At 44.5% G+C, this 21,573-nt stretch overlaps 1 protein-coding gene across 20 annotated transcripts in view; it reads left to right on the top strand.

Annotated features, from left to right (window-relative positions):
• Dst (dystonin) overlaps positions 1 to 21,573 on the top strand; it is a 436,213-nt gene that overhangs the window by 176,300 nt on the left and 238,340 nt on the right. For 19 of the 20 annotated variants that reach the window (XM_037199850.1, XM_037199849.1, XM_028865355.2 and 16 more), the window contains one exon: positions 19,274 to 19,335. In XM_037199850.1, the coding sequence (XP_037055745.1) occupies positions 19,274 to 19,335 (62 nt within the window). Of the gene's footprint in view, positions 1 to 17,207; positions 17,399 to 19,273; positions 19,336 to 21,573 lie in introns of those variants that run through there. The other variant, XM_037199851.1, reaches the window with a different exon arrangement.

The raw sequence follows: 21,573 nt of genomic DNA, 5'->3' as shown, positions 1-21,573 counted from the left end.
CTGAGGGCCTACCATAGCTTCTCACACAGGTAGAGTGACAGGCATGAGCCGCACTGTCTGCCATCTTTTTTGTCAATGATAAACTTTAATCATCTTGCATTGATTAATGCATTAAGGAGCGAAAACAAATTCTGCACTTCTCTCCCTGTATCTTCGTCTGTCTGTAGCTTGTGTTTACTGGACTGTCTGTAGTCTGTGTGTTGTGTGTGCCTGTGCCTGTCTGAATGCTGTCTCATGTCTGTGTATTCTGTCTCTGACAAAAGGCTGTGCTCTGTTTTTATTGAACAGCACAGAAAGTATGGCATGGGAAGGGAATGAGGAATGCTTTACAGAAATCTTGAGCAGAGTTTTACAAGGAAAGGCATTGTGCCGACCGTGACTGACTCTGCAGCACTCAGAAAAAGCAAACAGCGCAGCAGACATTCCTTACCAAGCTATAGCCATATGTTGTTTTCAACACTGATGGGGAATGTTTTTGTCGTGTAAGGTTGTTTTCTACCTTTTGGCGGCTTTTGGTGGATATTCCCAACACATATATGCATTACTCCAGATCGGGAGCACATAAGATTTTGCGTTAGCTTAGCTTGTAAATGCTGATTGCATAGGAAATCCAAGGCAAGGAAGGCTGTTTGCATTGTTCTCTTAAAGGCAGGTTAAACTTAAAAGTACATGTTAGGAGGTAAAGCCTTAAGTGATCTCTCAGCATATTATTAACTTTGCTGTGAGGTCTACCTAAATTCCAGTCTCTTGGAGTTTGAAATATTTTCATAAAGTTATAGCACTAGAGTATCTATTGATGTACCTGTCTTCTATCAATCATCTATCATCTGTTTATTATCTATGTTTATACACACACACACACACACACACACACACACACTAGTTTGGGAGCAAGTTGAGTGAGATTGACACCAAGATGTCACCCAGGTCTGCAGTCATCTGAAGACTGACTGTGGTTAGGGGATCTGCTTCCAGTCTGACTCATGAATGGACCACGGCAGGGACCCTTTTCTTTGAGCCTTCCTGAGTACTGTTTTAAGTGTTTTCAAGACTCTGTGATTGGCTTCTTTCAGAATGAATGGCCCTGAGAGCGAGAGGAAACCACACTGCTTTTTGTGATGTTATTTCAGGGTGTCACACCAGCCCTGTTTCATGGTCACAGCCCCCACACTCCTGGAGATTAGAATAAATCCTCTTTGAAGGTAGATGTACCAAGTTATGGACATATTTTAGGAGCACACCACTTGTGTGTATTGTATTAAATTTTATGGATTTTTCTGTTGGTTTATTTGGTTGGTGGGTTGGTTTTTCAGACAGGATTTCACTTTGTAGTCCCAAGGTTCAGGCCCCAAACTCACAGGCTGCCTCTTCTTTTAGCTTCATGATTGCTAGGGTTACAGGCATGAGCCACTATGCCTGACTAATTTTATTAAATGTTTGTGCTTTAGTTTCCTCATCCACAGAAGAGAGATTCAATTATAATACCCTTCCATGTTGTTACTGGAGGATTCAGTGACTTGGTGCATGAAAAGTATGCAGCACAGTTTCTAGTCTATAACAATGCCTTAATAAGTGATATACCTTTATAACTTAATAAGTGATACCCTTATAACTTTACAGAGCTGTTCAGATGACACAGAACTATACACCGCTCCTACAGTGCATTTTAGAGACCCTACACCCTTTGTTAGTTCTTCCCAACACTGAGCTATATTCTGTTCGGAGAGATTTGCCTGTTCTAGACATCGATATAAATGGAATCATGTAATATGTGACCTTTGTGTGCCTGGCTTCTTTATATCCAGTCTCTTAGCCTTTATTTTCTGTGGAAATCCACAGGTAGCTTGGCTCCTGGGACCCAAAAGGAATCATTGTGGCTTCTAGGAAGGCTGGTCCTTCACTTAGACTCTTGCTATGATGGAAAGAACAGGGACACAGAGAGGGCGGGACTTAGTGGACAGCTCCTGACACATCACTCCTGGGACGTCATCCTTATTTCATTAATCATGCCTGTGTTTTCTTTAGGAAGGGGCTGACACCTTGTACTGTTTGCACTCTCACTCAATAGATTTGTTAATAAGCATTATACGATTAAATCTGAATTTTGTTTTTACAGGCTGTGTTTACACTTGAATTGTTTATTAGTACACTTTCATTGAAAATATTCATGTTGGAAGGCTCAGAATTAATATTCACCTTTTTTTTTCTGATAGTAAAGTTTCCTTTATATCCACACTGTCATAACTGAAGGTCTGATGAGCTGCTGTAGTCTTTCCTCATTTTTCTTCCTCTCACAGATGCTGAGCCAGGAGGGTGGCGGGCCCTGTGTGGCCTCATCAGCCTGTATTACCCATGGTTTGGCATTGCCTTGTCTCTGTAACACTCTCCTTTAGTAGCTCAAAACCAGTGATTATAGCTTTCTGGCTGAGCCAGTTAGATAGTCATGAAATGCTCTATCCTTAAAAATAGAAATAAGTTACCAAAATCACTTAGTAATTTAAGGGTATAACAATATAAATGAGCAGAAGAATTCCAGAACTGTGGTGCATACTTTTTTGGTAATGAAATATCCTGATGCCTTCCTAAAATAAATCAGTTATTCCTTTCGTGGCTACTGTGCACAGAATGAAAAGTCCAAGCTTGTTATTCCTTCCGTGGCTTGTAGGGAGAGAGTTAAAGGCATTAACTAATCAATAGTCCCAGCCTGCTTTGCTCATGGCTAAGGGCATGATTTTGTAGTCTTCTCACTTCCTGGTAATTATTCCCTCAGAAGTGCCCGACAAGGACTTGGCGACCTTCTTTTTCGTGTTCATTTTTGCTCTGTCATGTGACCTTCCTCTGCCTCCTCATTGCTGCTCTGCCGTGTCTTCATGTCTCTGGGCAGGAACAGAGGAATCCGAATCTTCACTGGACCTTGGGAATGTTTCACTTAGGTAAAGGAGCTGTCAGTTTCCGGCCATCAGTCAACTTAGGGTGCAGCTTAGGGTGCAGCACAGATACCCTGGGACAGAGAACTGATGCTGGTTCTTTTCCTCTGCATCTACCTCTTCCTTTCCTATCAGCTTTAGCAGTTTGTTACTCGGCATCCCAACCTTTCTCTGTGCTCTTCAGACATATGCAGCTATGTATTTGTGCTTCTGTGCTTTTATTTATTTATTTATTTTTAAATAAGATTATTTTGGTTCTGTAAAGAATTCTTTTTGCTTACTATATTAGGTCATGCTCTTATTGATGCTGTGGAGTTCTCTCTAATGTGGACAATACATGTTCTTTCTTAAAAGGGAAAAAATTGTTTTTCTCCAAGTCTCCTCAAGTTTTTTTTTTTTTTTTTTTTTTTAACAGCGTCTGTTTTTATCAAAGATTTAAGTTACAAGCCAAAGGAATTATACCAGAACCAAGAAGCAGAAATATAAAAAAGAAAATTAGACTACTACATCCTCCTATTTAATCTTGATGTATTAAAAATTAAGCATACTGTTTATTTCCTCTCCTGTGTTTTCTTCAACTCGAAACACGGCTGTCAGTCTAGAAATCTGGGGGTCTCAGGCGTCCCCCACTGTTGTCATTTTCTCTCCCCGCTGTCTCTTGTTCTCTAGTCTGGAGGATTTCAGGAAACAACTCATCATTTTCTAAACTGGGAAGGATCAGACATTTACCTGTGAGGCCTGAACCTGCTCTGCGGAGGGAAAAGATGCGATGTTCTCCTTACAGAATAGTCTAGGGTTAAGCAAAGAAAGAGTGATAAACAAAGGACCTACTGTTTTATAACATTTAACGCTATCTAGGCCATGATTGCTAATGGAGATGGAGGGAGAGAGCGTGAGGATGAATGAGATTTAGCTGGGCATGCTGACACACCCCTGCAGTCCCAGCACTCGGGAGCCGGAGGAAGGAAGATCAGACTCCGAGACTAGCCTGAAATCTACAGCATAACTGTATCTCAAAAACTATATTGATACTATACATAGAAGTAGTATGTGAATGTTAAAAATCTAAAACTTAGAGAAGAAAAAAGGAAAACCTTATTTGGTGTGCCTGAGTCATATTGTTCACCTAAGTTCCGTTTTATAGCACATACAGTTTGTGGTCTGTCGTCACAGAATTCAGACTGGGAAACCACTGGACAAATGATCCAATGACTTCAGCAAATAGAGGGCAACGAGAGTCAGTGAAGAGGAGGGAGGGAAGGGAGCCTGTAGTCTGAAAGAGACTTAGAAGTTGACTTAGAGGCATTTGACCTCATTGGAATGCAGAGGCAAACAAAAACCACAAGTGGAATAGGTTACTGGGTGGAGATGAGACACTTTCCCCATGATGTTAAGCAGTTTTTGCTGTGACACATTGAGCTGTCTGTGATTGACTTCCAAACAATTTACAGCAGGGAAAAATGAAGAGAGCTAGAAATAGAAGATTATGAATTGATGATTGCTGAGCTCTTCCAGAATAAGAAACTCCCTAAAAGAGTGATGTTAAGACCTTTCCTAAGCTGCTAACTATGCGGTCCTGCAGGTCAGCCCTTCCTTCTGGGGGTGGAGGGGGGCTGTGGTGACCACAGTCCCAACCTGCGCTCTCCCTGCTCTGTGCAGGTGCAGTCACCTGGGAAACAGTGCTGTCGGTACCTGGCCGCCTGGCCACCTGGCCTAGTTCCCCTGCTGCGGTGGTCAAATTCCTTGACCTAAAGCAACCCAAGGAAGAAGGGGTTCACTTTGGCCTGCAGTTCCAGAGGGATAGAGTCCCTGGTGGCGGGGAGACACAACATGTCAGCAGGAGCAAGAAGCTGGCTCATCACTTTTCCCCCCATGTACACAGGAGGAGCAGAGAGGGGGAACAGGAAGTGGAGCAAAGCTGTATACTCTCAATCTGTTCCCAGTGACTTACTTCCTCCAACAGGGCTCTGCTTCTTAAAGTTCTGTAACTTTCCCAAACAGCGCTACCAACTGGGTGCCGAGTGTCCAAATACAAGCCTGTGCGGAGGACCTTTTTGATTCCAGTCACCACACTGTGGCCGTCACTGTGCTCCATGCCAGCCTGCGGATCAAACTGTATTGCACAGTGCCAGGCCCCGACTGTGGTTTGGAAGACAGGAAAGAGAAAGCTCTTTCTCTTGAGGATGCTTCCCCCACCATCAGTGCTTGTAGGATGGTCTAATAACAGGGGACCCGTGCCTCTTCTCATTAAATAAACACACCCTGTCGTCTCTTTGTTCAAATTCCACCACAGTCGTGCACAGCCTCTGGGAAGTGGAACTGGGGGTTTGTGATGTGTGCAGAGATCTGCAGAGAGATTGGGTGGCCCACAAGCCCACTGAGTGGTCGAGTGGTTTTCAGTGTGTGCCACATCTGCTTGGGCTCAGGTGTTGTATTTAATCCTTGTGGTGGTTATTGGCTCTTGGTTCCACGGTGGACTCTCATTGAGGAAGGGTAATTTTCCCTGGCTTATGGAGCTGGTTATTTCTAGAACTTGAATTTTGATATTCTTTGTTTCCAAAGCCCTTATTTTCCTGAATTGTGCGTGTTACTTCATAGATTTCAGGTTTTGGACGTATTTGGAGATGCTTAATACAATCTTTTACAATCTCCTGTTAGTTTCGTGTGCCCTCAAACTGATTTCTACTGCCTGAAGGAACTAAGGATCCTCCTTGTTTTAACTGTGACAGAGTGTGAGGTAGTAGAAACCGCACTGTGTGTTAGTTTAAAAACCAGAAAGGATGATATGTCCAGTGTACTGTGAGTGATGAGACAGGAACTGTGCTGTGAGCTTGTTAGCTTCTTCACTTTAGAACTTCAGGCACTTTGTCTGTGGGGGACGTTGCTGTGACATGGGTGGCTCTAGGCATATTCACTTAGATGCACACAGCACATCTGGAACGTTAATTTTTGTACTACGGTTTTTTGGCCATGTCAGCACATTTATTGTTTCCGCTCAGAAATCTCTTTGATGTACTAAGCCAGGGAGGGGAAATCTCTGGCATGCAAATGCCTAATTACATTAGGCATTTCTGATACTCGTTAATATTTTGAATGGAAGAAATATGCCAGCAGCTGACATATTAAAATAAATTGTGACCACAGAGTCATTTTTATTATAAAATTAATTTCTTGGGATGAATATGTTTGCTAGTTTTGTTTGATGATTTGTTTTTAAATACTGGAGTTATATAGATACTTAAATTTTCTACAGAGACCCACAATAAGGGTGGTTTAAAAGATCACAGCGGTAGTTCCATTCATGGAGCAGTCCAGAGAAGGGAGTTTAGGGGCGCATGCAGTCCATGCTCTCATCACGGGGACACAGTGCTCACACTGAGACAGAGGCCTGTGCTTTTTAAATGCGTGGAGTGTCTTTGCTGTCCCTTCCCCTTGAATTTGATCATGTATTCCTGTCATTCTATCTAGTGGAATAGAGGATCAGTGGCATTCTGTGTTTTCCAGGCTTAGGTCAGGAAAGGTCCGGAAGCTCCTGTGGTTGGGACCTGTGGCTGAGGTCCCTGAGGCTGCCATTCATTGTCTAGGGAAGTCATGCCACACAGACACTGTGAGGGCTCTGTTGCCCCCAGTGTCCCTGTTGATAGTGAGTGTCAACTACTCGACATGTGAGTCATAATGCCTGCAGAGGGTTTTAGCTCTCGCTGCTGAGCCATACCAGAGAGGCCCTGACAGCACAGGATAAGCTGTCCTCACTGTGCCTTACTTTGAATTTCTGATATACAGGATTTATATTCGTAACAATATGGTTGCTTTATACAGTTAAGTTCTGGGGTGTTTTGTTACACAGCAGTAGTAACTGGAGGAACCCAAGCCCCCCTCATACTGCTTTGCCCCCACATGGTTCTTGGATGTACTGCATGCCAGCCCTCCTGGGTGAGAGTACAGGCTAGGAACTGTCCTTCCCTGTGAATACGGTTCTCTGAAATCATACTATCACTTTTGTTCACATCATGGGAGTCAGAACTCAGGCAGAGCATGTCTGCTCAAGGAAGGCTGAGAAACATGTGTATGAGCCTGCTAACATTCCTTTAGTTGATTTAGAGAATTTGTTTCCTTGAGAGAGGGAAATTGATATGCATGGGTAAAGTGTGTGCTTTCTGTTCCTGTGCTGGCTTGAGAATAGCGAGTTACTTATCTTTGATTTGTAAATGGTGTCTGCGTTTCTCCCAAGCTTTCAGAGGCAGACTTGCTGGAAAACATCATATTCGGGGTAGGATTACAGTTGTCTAATGAAAATACTAGTGTGAAATGTAAAACCAAATCATAATGGCTTAAAGGGAACGTTCACCTATATTTTCCTTCACATAAAGTTCAGGGATTGAAGAGATGGCTCAGAGGTTAAGAATGTTTGCTGCTCTTGTGAGGGACCAGAGTTTAGTTCCTAGTGCCTACGTCAGGTGGCTCACGACCGCCCATAACTCCCAGTTCCAGGGGATCCAGTACCCTCTTGTGTGCGCGCATACACACGCACACACACGCGCACGCGCACGCACGCACGCACACGCACACGCACACGCACACGCACACACACACACACACACACACACACACACACACACACACACACACAATGCATCTTAAAAGATAGGAAATCCCAGCAGAAGGCACTGCAAAGCCAGCCTAGATAGATGCCCCATCAGGAGTAACCTAGGCTCCTTACAGCTTGCTCTCAGCTGCCGCCTGTGGCCTAGGATGACTCCATCTCTCAGGCCTGCCTCCTGGCCAGTAGAAAAGAGGAGGGAGGAAAGCAGGAGAAGGAAGGGTTCTAGAAGCTGCCACACAGTGCTTCTCCTTGGATTTCCTTTGCTCGAGTGTTGTCATTTGGCCATACCTCCCTGACAGCATGGCCGAAGTGTGCTTTTTATTTTCGCCCGTGTCCCATGAGAGTGAGCATTTCTGTCCCGAGGACTGGCAAGTGCACAGCCAGCGGTGCCGCACTGTTGCTTTGAAGAGAGTTCAGTTTTGTCTTTTGTTTGTTTGTTTGTTTTTTCCAACCTCTGCTACATTACATGTTGCACCTTAAGCAAAAACAACAACAACAAACCCCAGAAATTACATGTAGGTTTAAGAAAGTAATTTCTACGTATGTTAACATAAGCTCCACCTTCGTAATTATTATAAGCTCCTGGGGTTGTAAGAAACACTTGCTGTTTGCTGGCAGAGACCCACTGCTATGGACAGGTATCCAGTGTCTCACTTCAGCGCTCAACCTCTCTCCCGGGCAGTAGCAGTTCCTTTTCTGGTACATGCATAGTAGGGCCATCTGCTGCCGTTGCCTGATGGGGGATCTGCTTTTCTAAAAGTACACACAGGTTGGATCCCAGAAGTATTTTTATTTCTCACTTTACAGCTGAGCTGGCCCGTGGCAAATGTTGCCTTCCCGGAGGAGCTGGGGTTTGCTGTGATGCATGGTTTGTTCCGTGTCATGCCAATTCTTGTAGAACTTGAGTCTCTCGATAAAAGGTATGAGACTCTTCTTTGTGTACTACCACCAGCTTTTCTGCCCTGCACTGAAAGGTTTCACTGATGACCTTAGAAATGTGCAGGAATGTTTCCTTTGGTTTTTCTAGAGGAGTCGCAGCCTCTGGTTGGCATAATAGAGAAAACATACTGAAATGGTACGGCAGCCTATGAGGTGAATTGAGGTCTTCGTGGTTGTTCTATGTCTCTGGGCTGGACATGCGTGGTTCCTCCTACTGGCCTGCTCTCCTTCTTTCTCCAGGCACCTGGGGGCGGGGGGGGGAGGAATGTGGCTTCTGTGGCTGTGCCTTTCTGATTAAAGTCGAGGTACTTGCTGAACCTCCCGTGGTCTTCATCCCGTTCTGCCTTTCACTGCCCTTGGCTGAGTTCTGCCTCATTTCTTCCTGGTCCACTGGTTCTCAAGACAGCACCCAGTAAACTTGGAGCGGTATAGTTTGGATATTCGATTTTCCTTGTGTGAGCATTCACATACTCGGTCCCCAGCTGGTGGCACTGTTTTGCAAGATAGTGGAACCTTTGGAATTCAGGCCTAGTTGGAGAAAGTGGGTTGCTGGGCTTGGCCTTCACATTTACAGTCCAGCCCTGCTTCCTGGTCCATCTTTGTGAGAGTAGGGGGCTACCTCACCTTCCTGACTCCACAGGGGAGAACCACCCCTGCCAACCCATCATGATGGACTACTCCTGAAATAGATGAGTTGGAATGAACCCTTCTCCTGAGCTGTCTCTTGTCCAGTGTGTAGTCACAGCAATAAGAAAATTAACCGCTACAGGCCCATTCTGAGTCAATTTACCTTAGTCTGACTTGGAGGCTCCTTTGCACTTGAACCAGGTAACCTCCTCGGTGGCCTGTGCTTGCTCCAGAACCCATTTCCGGCTATGAAGACCCATCTGGCAGATGCCTCAGACAGACTCATAGGGAATTCTGTGTTTCAGTCTGTACCAGGCAGAACCAGGCACCTGACCACTTGCCTGGGGTACCAAATAGGAAGCAGAGTCAAGCGCTCTCGCCTGCCATTCACGCAGCGTGCTGGGGGCCAACGCCTTTATCTTCTTTCTTCAGATCCTTTGCTGCTCTCTGCAAGCACCATGGCTCTTCTGTCACAACAGGACAGGCTGTCTTTTTAGACCTAGAGGAGAGGTTCTTCAGGGCCCTCAGAGGCAGTGAGGGGAGGCAGGAGTGAAAAACACTTTGGGAAATTCTCCCACAGCACAGCTGCACAGTCTTGCTGAATAATTCTGTTTTGAAATCATAAATAATTAAACCATCTTCTGTGACATTTCTTTTTTCTTTTCTTTTTTTCTTTCTTTCTTTCTTTTTTTTTTTTTTTTGATTTTTTTGAGACAGGGTTTCTCTGTTTAGCTTTGTGCCTTTCCTGGATCTCGCTCTGTAGACCAGGCTGGCCTCGAACTCACAAAGATCCGCCTGCCTCTCAAGTGCTGGGATTAAAGGGGTGCGCCACCACCACCTGGCAACATTTCTTTCTTTTTTCTTTTTTCTCTTTCTCTTTTGGTCCCCCCCCCCCCCCAAGACGGGCTTTCTCTGTGTAGTTTTGGAGCCTGTCCTGGAACTCGCTCTGTAGACCAGGCTGGCCTCGAACTCACAGAGATCTGCCTGGCTCTGTTTTCTGAGTGCTGGGATTAAAGGCGTGCACCACCACTCTTCTGTGACATTTCTATAATTTCCTTTTCATGTAGTTATACTGAAAGCCAAAGGCAATACGTAAACACAGTTCAGAATATCATTATGTGTACTTTAAGGTGAGCCAAAGTGTTTATCTTTTTGAGCTTTGTATCTCTGCAATTTCCTGCTGGTATTGTTTAGCAAGAAAAAGATGGATGATCATAGACCTGTGTTCACCCGCTAGCTGATGAATAAATTGTTCTCAATTTCAAGTCCCTCATCTTCCTCATCTTTACAGGTCAAAAGTCCACATGATCAGAAAGCTGGGTGATTATGGGATGTCCTGTGATTTGCTGATGCTGGCTTCCCATTTCCTGCCATGCTCATTCCATTTGTGTGCGATCCTGCTGTTCCCTCCCCTTCGGTGTACAGCTCCTCCCGTGTGCCCCTCAGGCTGTCCTGGTACTCAGGATTGTCTTGTTCGTCTTCTCCGGGTCCCCTTCCACAGCCTTCAGGAGAGCCCCACCTGGCACCTCTCTCAGGCCTGAAAGGCCATGTGGTGGCTCTAAAGCACTTTTATATGCTTAGTGCTTCTCTGTAGCTCTGGAACGTATTTAAGAATAGGGAAGAACAGCATTGCATGGTACTACTATACTCTAATAAAATAGAAAGGATTTTTTCTCCCAACTGTTTTGACTTTAGTCTTATTTTCTATCTTATCTTTTTCTGGTTCTGAAAAGCATTTCTCCTCTAAGTAACTTGCAAGTAGCTGAAATTATTCAAAGTTTATGAAATAAAGAACATAAGTTTTAATTTAAATACTTCTTCCATAGCTAGTTCTAGGCGTAATCTTTATATTTAGGAAATTTATCTTAGAAGTATGAAATCATTTCTTTGATCACACTCAAATATTCATGGCTCAGTGCATCTTTTAAATTAAAATTTGAATTTGTTTGAATTAAAATCTAGCAAATGGTCTTTTTTATTTGGGTAGTCATGGCTTTTGGACCTTTGGGGGGAATGTATCTTTTGGTATTGTACTTACGCCATTTCGGATTTCAGTGTGTGTATGTGTGTGTGTGTGTGTATATGTATGTGTGTGTGTGTTGTGTGTGTGTATGTGTGTGTGTTATTGTGTGTGTGTGTGTGTGTGTGTGTGTGTGTGTGTGTGTGTGTGTGTGGCCAGTGGTTGTTCACAGGTCACATCATGTGGGAAGAAGCATGGTCCGTGTTCAGATCAGGTGACCCTAGTAGGAGGTGCAAACGGCAAATGAAGGAGACTTTTAGAAGAGTCGGTTTCACGGGCCACATCTACAGAAATTAAGATGGTGTAGGAAGTTGTCCCGTGTCGGATAGAAACCCTCCATCACCATGAGGTCAGGGTGTTTCGTCTACCCTTTTTAAAAGGTCAGCATTTACAGACAGGTTGCACGGTTCTCATATTGAATTCCTTCATCATTCCTTTCTCGTTCCTCGTGCTGAGGTGGGCAGGCATCCTGTTGGACTGGCCGTGTCCTCAGCAGTGGGGTTGGGTGACTTAGGTCATGTGAACAGAGTGCCCTGGCGCAGCTGGTTGCCATGCTTCTTGCAGCTGCTCTTCTGTTACCGTAGCTGGGCAACCAGACTTCCGTCTTTCCCGTCAGTGGCAGTTGTGACGAGTGTCTGGCTTGTGAGTGTGCGTACCTGGTACCTGTGCTGTTCTTGCTTTCTCATTTTCATAGTTGTCCTGTGTGTGTGTGTGTGTGTGTGTGTGTGTGTGTGTGTGTGTGTGTGTGTGTGTGTTTCTGTTAGAGGAATTTGGTAAACGTAATGGAAATGAGTTGCTGGAGGTCCTGTTGATCTATTTTCATGTGATCAGTAGACTACTTTGAGTTAGCTGAAGCCCTCATAGATGCTTCTGACGTTGTCATGGCCTGGGTTAGATGCGCGCGTTCCAGCCCGTCAGATCGCATGAGGAGGGAATTTCACTGCATGCCAAGCCATCTCTTAGGCTGTAGCGCCCATTTTTCAAGTCTTGTCATGCAAATTATGGCTTCTAGATCTCTGTTGGACTGAGCAAGATGTGTGATTTATTCTCTGCATGGCCAGTGCTTAGCACTTGGCTTAGTTAGTTCTCAGTGTATGTCTTGATGAATCAGTGGCATGCTGCCGTCTTAAAAAGATGGGCTTGTTTCAAAGAACAATGATGAGGGGTTGGAGAGAGGGTACCATCAGTAAAGTACCTCCCCAATACGCAAATTAAAAACCTGGCCAAGTCAGCACGTGTGTATAAAACTCCAGTGTTGGGGAGGCAGAGACAGGAAGACCCCCGAGGCTTGTTGGTTAGCCATTCTGGCAGAATTGATGAGTTCCTGGTTCAGTGAGAGACCCTGTATCAGAAAAATAAGGTGGAAAGCAACCAAAGAAATGAACTAACATTGACCTCTGACCTCCACATGATTGCACACATACATGTGCATACACATATGCCCACACCCACACAAACATCTAAGCCCATACATCCATAAAACTGTTTAATCCTTTTATGTATATATAAATCTAAGTTTCCATAGGATTTGCAGTCTGAGCCATTATTAACTTACAAAGGTTTTTATATGAAAACACAGACTGAGCTTATATGGTTTTGGAGATTTTCATTGAGGTTTTCAATCATTAGATGTCAGACATAAAATTAGATGAATTTTAAAACTGCAAGTAGACAAGGTCAGCATTCTCTAGAACAGTGGTTTTCAGCCTTCCTAATGCTGCAACCTTTTAATGCAATTCCTCATGTTGTGGTGACCCCCCAACCATAAAATTATTTACATTGCTACTTCATAACTGTAATTTTGCTAGTGTTATGGATTGTAATGTAAATATCTGATATACAGGATATCTCATATGTGACCCCTGTGAAAGGGTCGTTCAGTCCTCAAAGGGGATGCGACCCATAGGTTGAGAACTACTGCTTTAAAGCATTAGCTGTGTAGACAGTTGACTTTAGCTTAAACTCTCTAGAGGGTGAATGTACAGGGAAGTCCTGTGACTGATCAGAGCTCTGTTTTCATCTCATACTTTGGGTCAGAGTTGGTTGGGAGAATGAGTCTCAGGATGGACATAGAAGATCTCTTTTCCCAAGAGGAAGTGCGCCCCAGAAAGATGTCCCCTGGCACCTGGCATCCCTCTAACTAGTCTGTGCGCCTTTTCCCATCAGTGCTCATGGGTGAGCGCAGTAATGGAGGTAATGCTGGGACAGGGCTCTGGGATAGGGTTGTCAGGTGAGCTGGGGTGTGACTTCTGTGGCACAGGGGCATGCCTGGTGATTCTGCAAGTAGGCAGTTGTCTGCGCCAGCTACAAACTGCATTTACATAAGAAATGTGGGGTGGGAGGCTTTCCTTAGGAAGCAAGCCCAGGCCCATCACTTTTTCCAGTGGTTCAGATAGATGTCTTTGGTGTTCCCACCCTTGCATCCTTGCTGATGACTCACTCTGTGGCTGCCTTTGTGTTTATTGGAGTGAAAAGTGCTATACGTATGACTCATGGCTGTAACCTCCGCTGCCTTGAGAACTTTGTCACAACCTGGTGACAAGAGGCCACACCAGTGTGAAAGGATTTGTTAGGAATCCCATGTCAGTGTGCCTTATGAAAAATGAAAATCTATTAGATGAGTGAGTGGTAGACCACGAACTGAAGCATATTAGGACTTACTCTTTTGGCTTTTTTGACAAATTCATGATACCCGTTAGTACCAGGAAAGACAAAGTATCCTCAGGGGAGTCAGGGGAGAGTATGGCTGTGCAGGCTTCAGCTGCACTAGAACCAAGAGCTCTCAGTTTCTCTCTGACTTGCACTCCCGTCTGGAGCTGAGTGAAGAATCACTCGGGATCATTTCCCGCTTTCCGTATTCAGCTTGGTGAAAGATGGATTCCTTCACAGGCAGAAGGTTTTTTTTTTTTCATCTTCTCTGGAATTGGTGTAGTGAAGAATTAAAGCACTTCCCTGTCCATCCTGGTTTCTCCACGTTACACGCGTGGGCGTTGCCTTGTTCCTGAACAGTGGGAACGGCAGTGGAGACTCGTGGAATCCCCCAGCTCCCCTGCTTTCTCACTGACAGAAACCTCTGGCCAGACTTAGTTCTTGGAAAGTTAGGTTTTGGTTTTTTAATTGGTACAATGAAGATTGGTAAGTATAGTCGTAGGCTTACTGGTGGCAATGTGAAATTCTGCAGAGCATGGCACTTTGTGGTGCCCGGAGCCTGGTCGGCGAGCGCTGTCCTGCCGAGGTGTACTGGAGTCCTGGTGTTCATGTTGTGTGTGAGTTCCTGGGTTTTACCCTGCAGTCTCTTACGTCATTTGAATTTTAGAGCAAACTGTGTGAGCCAATGTTAGTATAACACAGATAAAGAGTCGTAAACATGCTCTGTCCTTAACATGGGCTGGGATGGCAAAGAGATCTTGTGTGATCTTTAAGTGGAGCAATGTAACAATAATTAGAAGTCCCTTTGTGCTCGTATGTTTATAGTCTGCCCTAGTAGGAGAAGGTAGATTAAAGAGCAGATTCCTGGAGTTTTGTATTAATGTTTTGGTCAATCATAAGAACAGATATGAACTGGTAAATCCCTCTTCATAACAGAGCCTAATACCTCTGTTCCGGCTTCTAGTACCGTGGGGCCAGAACTGCGCCGACAGGAAAGCATGTGTTCTGATCATCAGTCCGGGAGAGGCAAACACAAAAGCATTTGTCGAGAGAGCTTTAGGCTTCTGTTCAGCCTCTCAGCTTACACAGCACATTCTATGTCCTGTTTCTGGATTCCTCACAAAGGCCTGTGCAACCATACTGTATTTTAGTATGTGGTAACCACACTTCAAACAAGGAAACCCTCCAAGCAGGGTAATGTCTGCACATGTTCTCAGTTCCAGACTCTCTCTGCAGAGGCCTTCTGCAGCTTTGTACCCCTGACGGTCAGCCTTTCTCTTGTCAGCTACTCCTGCTGTCTGCTGCTCTATGCAAGCCTTCTTCTCCTCCCTCTCCAGCCCTCTCCTCATGCCGACCCGCCTTTAAACCTGAACAGGGCACTGGGGCCTGGTCTTGGTCTTTTTCCTGTGTCTTCTATGCAGTCTGCTAGGCTGTTCAATACATGAGTGAGTAAAGGAGCTTCCCACCCTTTCCTCCCAGTTAGTATCAGTGATGATGCAGAAGTGTCTTTCTTATAAAATCGTCACTGACTGCAGAGATACTTGGAATGAGACATGAGTGTCAGCATACCAGCACCCTCTTTGCACCTTCCACATCTTCTGATAACTTTATTACATGCCTTCTGTAGATACGTGCATCTCAACATTGATTAGTTTTCATTTTGTCTCTGTCTTGGAAATCTTTTTTCATGTCAGTATGTGCCAGTTTTTAAAACTGAAGTTTCAAAGCATGAGTGAATTATGACTCATTTATCTAGTCTCCTATTCATTAAAATGGTTTCAAATGTTAGGCCACAGTGAACATCCTTGTGAGGCAGTCACACACTATACACAAGCATTTCATTACCAGTTCCTGCAGGTAGAATTGTTGATTCAGAAAGTATATTCATTTAAATATATGATACAAACTACCAAATTACCCTGCTAAATGCTATAATCTACCTATCTATATGATAGTAGGGTAAGCATTACCCATTTCTCTGCATTTGCTGTTAATCATTCTCATAAATTTATGACAGCATAAAGTTTGCTTATTTATCTGTATGTCTCTCTATTTATTTTGGCCTGGTGTGTTGGCACACACTGGTAACCCAAGCAGTCCAGACAAGGAGGCAAGAGGATGAGTAGTTCAAGGCCAGCCTGGGCTACTTGAGACCCTCCATTTCAAAGAAAACAAAATTTAAAAAAAGAAAAGAAAATGATCATTATATTCATTTTTGAGTAGCAGAGTACTTGACTATGTACCCATATCTTTATTGGAAGGATCCTCTGACCTGTATCCACATGCCATTTGTCTAGGGAAATGACCTCTATCTCCACACGCCTTTTGTCCAGGAAGAAGGTCTCTTTTCCTTTTGGAAAAGGAAAGACACAGTAAAGTGCTGTGTTCCGGGCATGCGCTTTGAACTCTCAGTGGCAGCCATCACCATTTATCCTGTGCAGTCTGGTGAGGATGGAGTTAGATAGCATCTGAGGATGTTCAGAACATCCCAGCAGGAGTAGTCTAGCAATATTGGAGTATCTTTTCATGACCAGATTCGCTGTTCCCTATTGTTGAAAATAAGTATGAGTGATCATTTTTACTTATTTTGGAGTTACTGTTTGTATAGCTTCTGTTTGGGAAAGTCGTTTTGATGTTTCACATAAGCATGGAGGTGCTGATGGTCTCTCGTGTGTTCAGAACAAGGCTTCTCACTTCTTGACATTATTTATTCATGCTTAGAAGTGAGGTTCTGAGAAACAGAATTCCATGTCTTCTTGAGTTGTAAGGTTAGGGCTTCTGTTGTTTGACCAAGAAAAAAGTAAGCTTTAGGATCAAACTTAAGATCTCCCTCAGGCCTCTCCTTTTCTCTCCCTTCTTTTCTTCTCTCCTTCCTCCCTCCTCCCGCCCTCCCTCTCTCCCTTTCTCCCTCCTTTCTGCTCCCTTCCTTCCTCCTCTGTTCTATCCCACTGGTTGGCCTCAGACTGGTAATCCTAGGTGTGCATTGGTTCTGCAGCTTTAAAGTTTACAGTATCTCCCCACTCCGAGACTTGCTTTGAAATTCAAGTGAATACATACAGAAATTCTTGATGGTGACACTTCTCCCTGAAGAGTATGTCTGGCCTGTACAGGCGAGCTTTCCAAATCTCATGTGTGTAGCAAGGGTGAGGTGTGCCAGCTGGGTGTTGCTTTTGACTCTAAGGGAATCCTGCTTGCCAGGTTAGAAAGCAGTATTCAGTTGCTTCTGTTGCAAAACCGAACAACCTCTTAGTTGCCTCACTGTCCCCTCTGAGAGAGTAAAGAGGGGTGGGGCGGGGGGGGGAGAAGACCAAGGACTCTGTCTTTAAAGAGACTTCTGATGGCTCCCTTCGGGAGAGAAGCAGGCAATTTAGCCTGTTTGCAGTCACAGTTGCACAGACCTCTGGCTTGCTAATGTTTGTTTAAAAGGGGGTGTTGACTAGTTTCCGCTGCAAGGAGGAGTGTCTAGTCAGAGCGTTCCTTTCTGCGGAGAAAGTTAGCAGCGCCCTGACACATCACACTTGGGACGAGAGTGTCCAGGACCCGTCTGCACCGATTCCCCCAGAATGATGGGGCAGCTTATGAAAAGTGGTCAGGACTGGAGCGCCCAGCTGGTGGGACTGATGTGCTGTATGGGTTAGTACAGTCGCCCCACCACGCCTCTCGCATATTCTGGAACCTGGAAAGGAAAGTTGTGCTACCAGCTTTGGCTTGCAGGGCAGAGCTGGTGACGGTGGAGTGCCTTGAGGCATCTGGGTAGACTCTGGACCACCTTTTCGCTTGCCTAGGAGGACTTTGCTTCGTATAGTTTCACATAGGAGAAGTCTTTATGTAGCACTGACATTTGCTGTGTGCGGCACTAAGTACTTTTAACTTTGATTGCTCTTTCCTGGGAAATGTGAACAGGGTGAGCTGTAATAACTGCTCTTTGTGTGATTTTTTTTCTTAAATTCTATTATTATTATTTGTATTCAGGTATTTTTATATATTTTCAACTACTTTCTACTTCATAATTTGAGCATAAATGTATGTTTTCATTTAAGGCTGATTGTAAATAAGATAATTTTAACTAGAGGAATGCTATAAAACTTGATTTAGAGTACTAACTGGGCAGTGCATAAAACCGACAGATCTGGCTAATACATAGGAATGATGGCCCTCCTCTTTGTTGTCATGGCAACAGTGCCCTAAATATAAATCTCAGTGTTAAGCATCTCTGACTAAAACGAGGAAAATCACCATGAGACTTGTAATTGGAAAATTAGATGGTGTAATCCGGCATACTCCCTTTTAAAATGATTCCCTTTTGAAATAATGCATAAGGGGGTAAAATTGCCCGTTCTTCCCAGGCTTAAGTTCTTCGCTGACTGCAGGGTAGTTACTATCTTGAAGAAAGCTGCTGCAGGGCCTTTCTAGGTGAGGGTCTCCTGGGTACTGCAAGGCGCATCTAGGTTTACCATGACTTAAGACAAGATTTGGGCTGCTGTCATTAGAGGATGGCCGCAGAATCCAGGTGGTACACATCACCAGGTGAGCTTTGGTCTTTCACCTCTCCCGTGCGTTTCATTGTGGATCATAGTTCCTGGAGGTTTTAGCATCACCTCGGTCTCCAGTGGTGCTTCTGAGCCTGCCCATCAACTGTGCAGCACTTAGGGTCAGCCCCTGGGGACGGTTATAGTCTCTAAGTAAAGTGGTTTGTTAAACTACCTTTCCGGGTAGACCATTTGTGTAAGAAGTCAGCCAGTCCAGTTTTAGGACCTAGGTTCTTCCTGTTCATGCTTCTTAACCTGTATGCTTGGTATTTGCTTAATTTAGAAAACTAGACATCCCATTTTGGTCACCATTCATACCCAAGAGAACAAGAGTTTAACATGAAACACATAGTACATTGAATTTAATGATATTGTAGGAGTTCCTATTGTTATGTGAAGATTAGGTAAATCAATACAGTTTAGAGGAGCGCTACAGGAATTCCTTAAGTTTTCATTTTGTAACATAATATGGAAGCTTCCTTTTCTTGAACCTTGAACTTTCTTTTTACAGTGCTCAAGTTTAAATCCAGGGTCTTGCTCCACTGAGCCACACGCCAAGCCCCAGGTTTTTAAAAAGGCATTTAAAAACAGTTTTCTAGAGGGCTTACTATTAGGGTCCCCGGCTGCTAGTTGGACGGGATGATCTGAACGTCATGTCTGCTGTTCTCTTGCTGCTGGGGGCTGAGAGAGCACAGCAGATCCTGTGAGGTGGGAGCCGCTCTGCCGTGCAGGGCCTCCACAGTTCGTGATTTGTCCATCGTTCACTTTGCCCTGCAGGACCCCCTCTCCCAAGCGCGTTGTCTGTGCTGGTGCTGGCGCGAGGCCTTGGCTTCCATTTGAAAGGTACCAGCACCTTGGGGTAGCGTGAGCACAGGAGGATATCCTTTGAATACCCTATTTTTGTTTATCTCTAAGACTTGAAGTTTCCTGTGCATGGGTCATACCAACCTTACTTTATGTTTTCTTTTTTATCTTCCAGATGAGCGGGACAAAGTTCAAAAGAAAACCTTCACGAAATGGATAAATCAGCACCTCATGAAGGTGAGTTACTCGCTCACAGCCCGGAGCTGATTTGCACTGGGCAGAGTTGTGGGTGTCACACACTGCTAACGTGTGCCCACGGCACCTGGCATCTGAGGCACTTGTGCTGTCTGGGCTGTGACTTGTAGGTGATGATGGTGGAGGTGGGAAGGTACATATCCCCAGTGACAGCGTATTTCGTGACATTAGTAAAACCTCTTATTTTTAGGTGCAAAAAAAAAATTAGCAGTTCAAGGAATCTTTCATATCACTTATTTGGATTGGGAATGCTGCATTCTGGAACAAATTGTCTCTTTCAGGACTCCAGTTCTGGAATCAGACTCTTTTGGATAGTAGGGGGTCAGGTGAGAAGGAAATTGGATTGTGAAGAGAAGTTGGGAATCATTTTCTTTGTGCCTCGACATTGTATCTTTATTGCTCTGAGAAGTAGCTGTGATACTTAGATTAAGATTATTTGTGAGCTATGTGTCACCATGAGACTCTGATAGACACTCTAGAAAAGCACACAGGATTTTCCTTATTATTTACAGAGTTGTTGAGTTCCGCCGAAGCCCATGTGCTTTCAGAATTAACTGTTGGTCACTTTCTCCCCTATTTTTCTAAGGACCTCTGGAATGTCAATAGGAAACTCTTCTGGGTGGGAAGAGTTTTACCATTTAAACTATCATACAGGGTAACAGAGGCAACAACAGTATAAAAAGTCATTTTAGCTAGACGCGGTGGTGCTCACCTTTGAGCCCAGTACTCGTGAATTTGTGTGTGCTGACAGAGGCAGGCAGATCTCTATAAATTCCAAGGCATCTTCTTGTATGTTGTGAGTTCCAGGCCAGCTAGGGCTGCATATTGGAACCCTGCTGTTGTTGTTTGTTTGCTTTTTTTTAAAAGGAATTTTAATTTCAGTGACATATCTGAATTATCTGAGAGATTTGCTAGTCACTGCCTCCTCTCCCATTACCCAGCAGCACCCTGTGTCTGATGATCGTTTTCAGAGCGAGCAAGTCACTCGCTCTCTAGTTGGGAGTCATCTTGGTAGGGAACCTGCTGTGTTGACAAGAGGTAGAGGTGGAGACCTGCTTTATGATACTTTTGTGAGGAAATGCATCACAGGCTGGTGAAAGAGACCAGGAGCTTTATCTGCCATCTGCCAAGGTTTCGGCTCATCCTGTGTGTACCAGGCACTAAGTTTGTGTGGAATCTTTTCCTTAGGACAGGGCGGGGATGGGCTGCAGTCAGTCAGGTGTGGAGTATGGAACTTTCGAGCTTAAGCTCCAAGAGGATTTCTGTCTTAGTTACTTTTTTTGTTGGCTGTGACAAGACCCCATGACCAAGGCAACTTGTAAAAGAAAGCCTTTACGTTGGAGCTTAGGGTTTCAGAGGCTTAGGTCCATGACCATCATAGCAGGGAGCCTGGGAGCAGGCAGGCAGGCATGGTGCTGGAGTAGTAGCTGAAAGCTTACATCCTGAGACAGCCATGAGGCAGAGAGAGAGAGAGAGAGAGAGAGAGAGAGAGAGAGAGAGAGAGAGAGAGAGAGAGAGAGAGAGAGAGAGATATTTATTGATTCATTGATTGATTCTGGGAGTCTTTTGAAACCTTAAAGCCTGCTTCAGTGACACACCTGCTCCAACAAGGCCACATCTCCTAATCCTTCCCAAATAGTTCCACCAACTGGGAACCAAGCATTCAAACATATGAGTCTATGGGTGCCATTCTCATCCAAGCTACCAGTTTCCATCGCAGAGCGGTTGCCATGGAAGCGGCTCTCCAAAGGTGTGGTGATCTGGGGATGGATAAGGGTGTAGGGCATAGAAGGTTTCCCCAGATCTTCTGGAACACAGAGAGCTATAGGAGATGTTCCATGTTGATAATCAAGTCACACCAATGTCGGAGAGAAGTACAAACATATGACTATCCAGGGGACCAAAGCCTGGCACTAGACAGGTCATTCTGGGGAGCTCATGTGTGCCAGGCCTGCTGCACTGGGGCTACTCATCATACAGATGAGCACTCATCATAAGCTAGATGATGATGTATAAGAACATTTTGCTAAAAGTATCCAAATATTAGTGAAGTACTTTGTGGACTCATTCTTAAGCCCCATCATTGTGTGTGGCTAGAACACGTATCCTCTGTGTAAACATTGTATGTATTAAATCATTCACTCCTGCAGAGAGCCCTGTGACGTGGCTTAGTCTCCTGATTTCACATACATAACCTTTAGAATTTGATAGATCACCAGG

This window comes from Peromyscus leucopus, chromosome 16_21 (genome assembly GCF_004664715.2).
Source record: "Peromyscus leucopus breed LL Stock chromosome 16_21, UCI_PerLeu_2.1, whole genome shotgun sequence".
Taxonomy (NCBI): domain Eukaryota; kingdom Metazoa; phylum Chordata; class Mammalia; order Rodentia; family Cricetidae; genus Peromyscus; species Peromyscus leucopus.
This window is presented reverse-complemented; position numbering and strand designations above follow the sequence as displayed.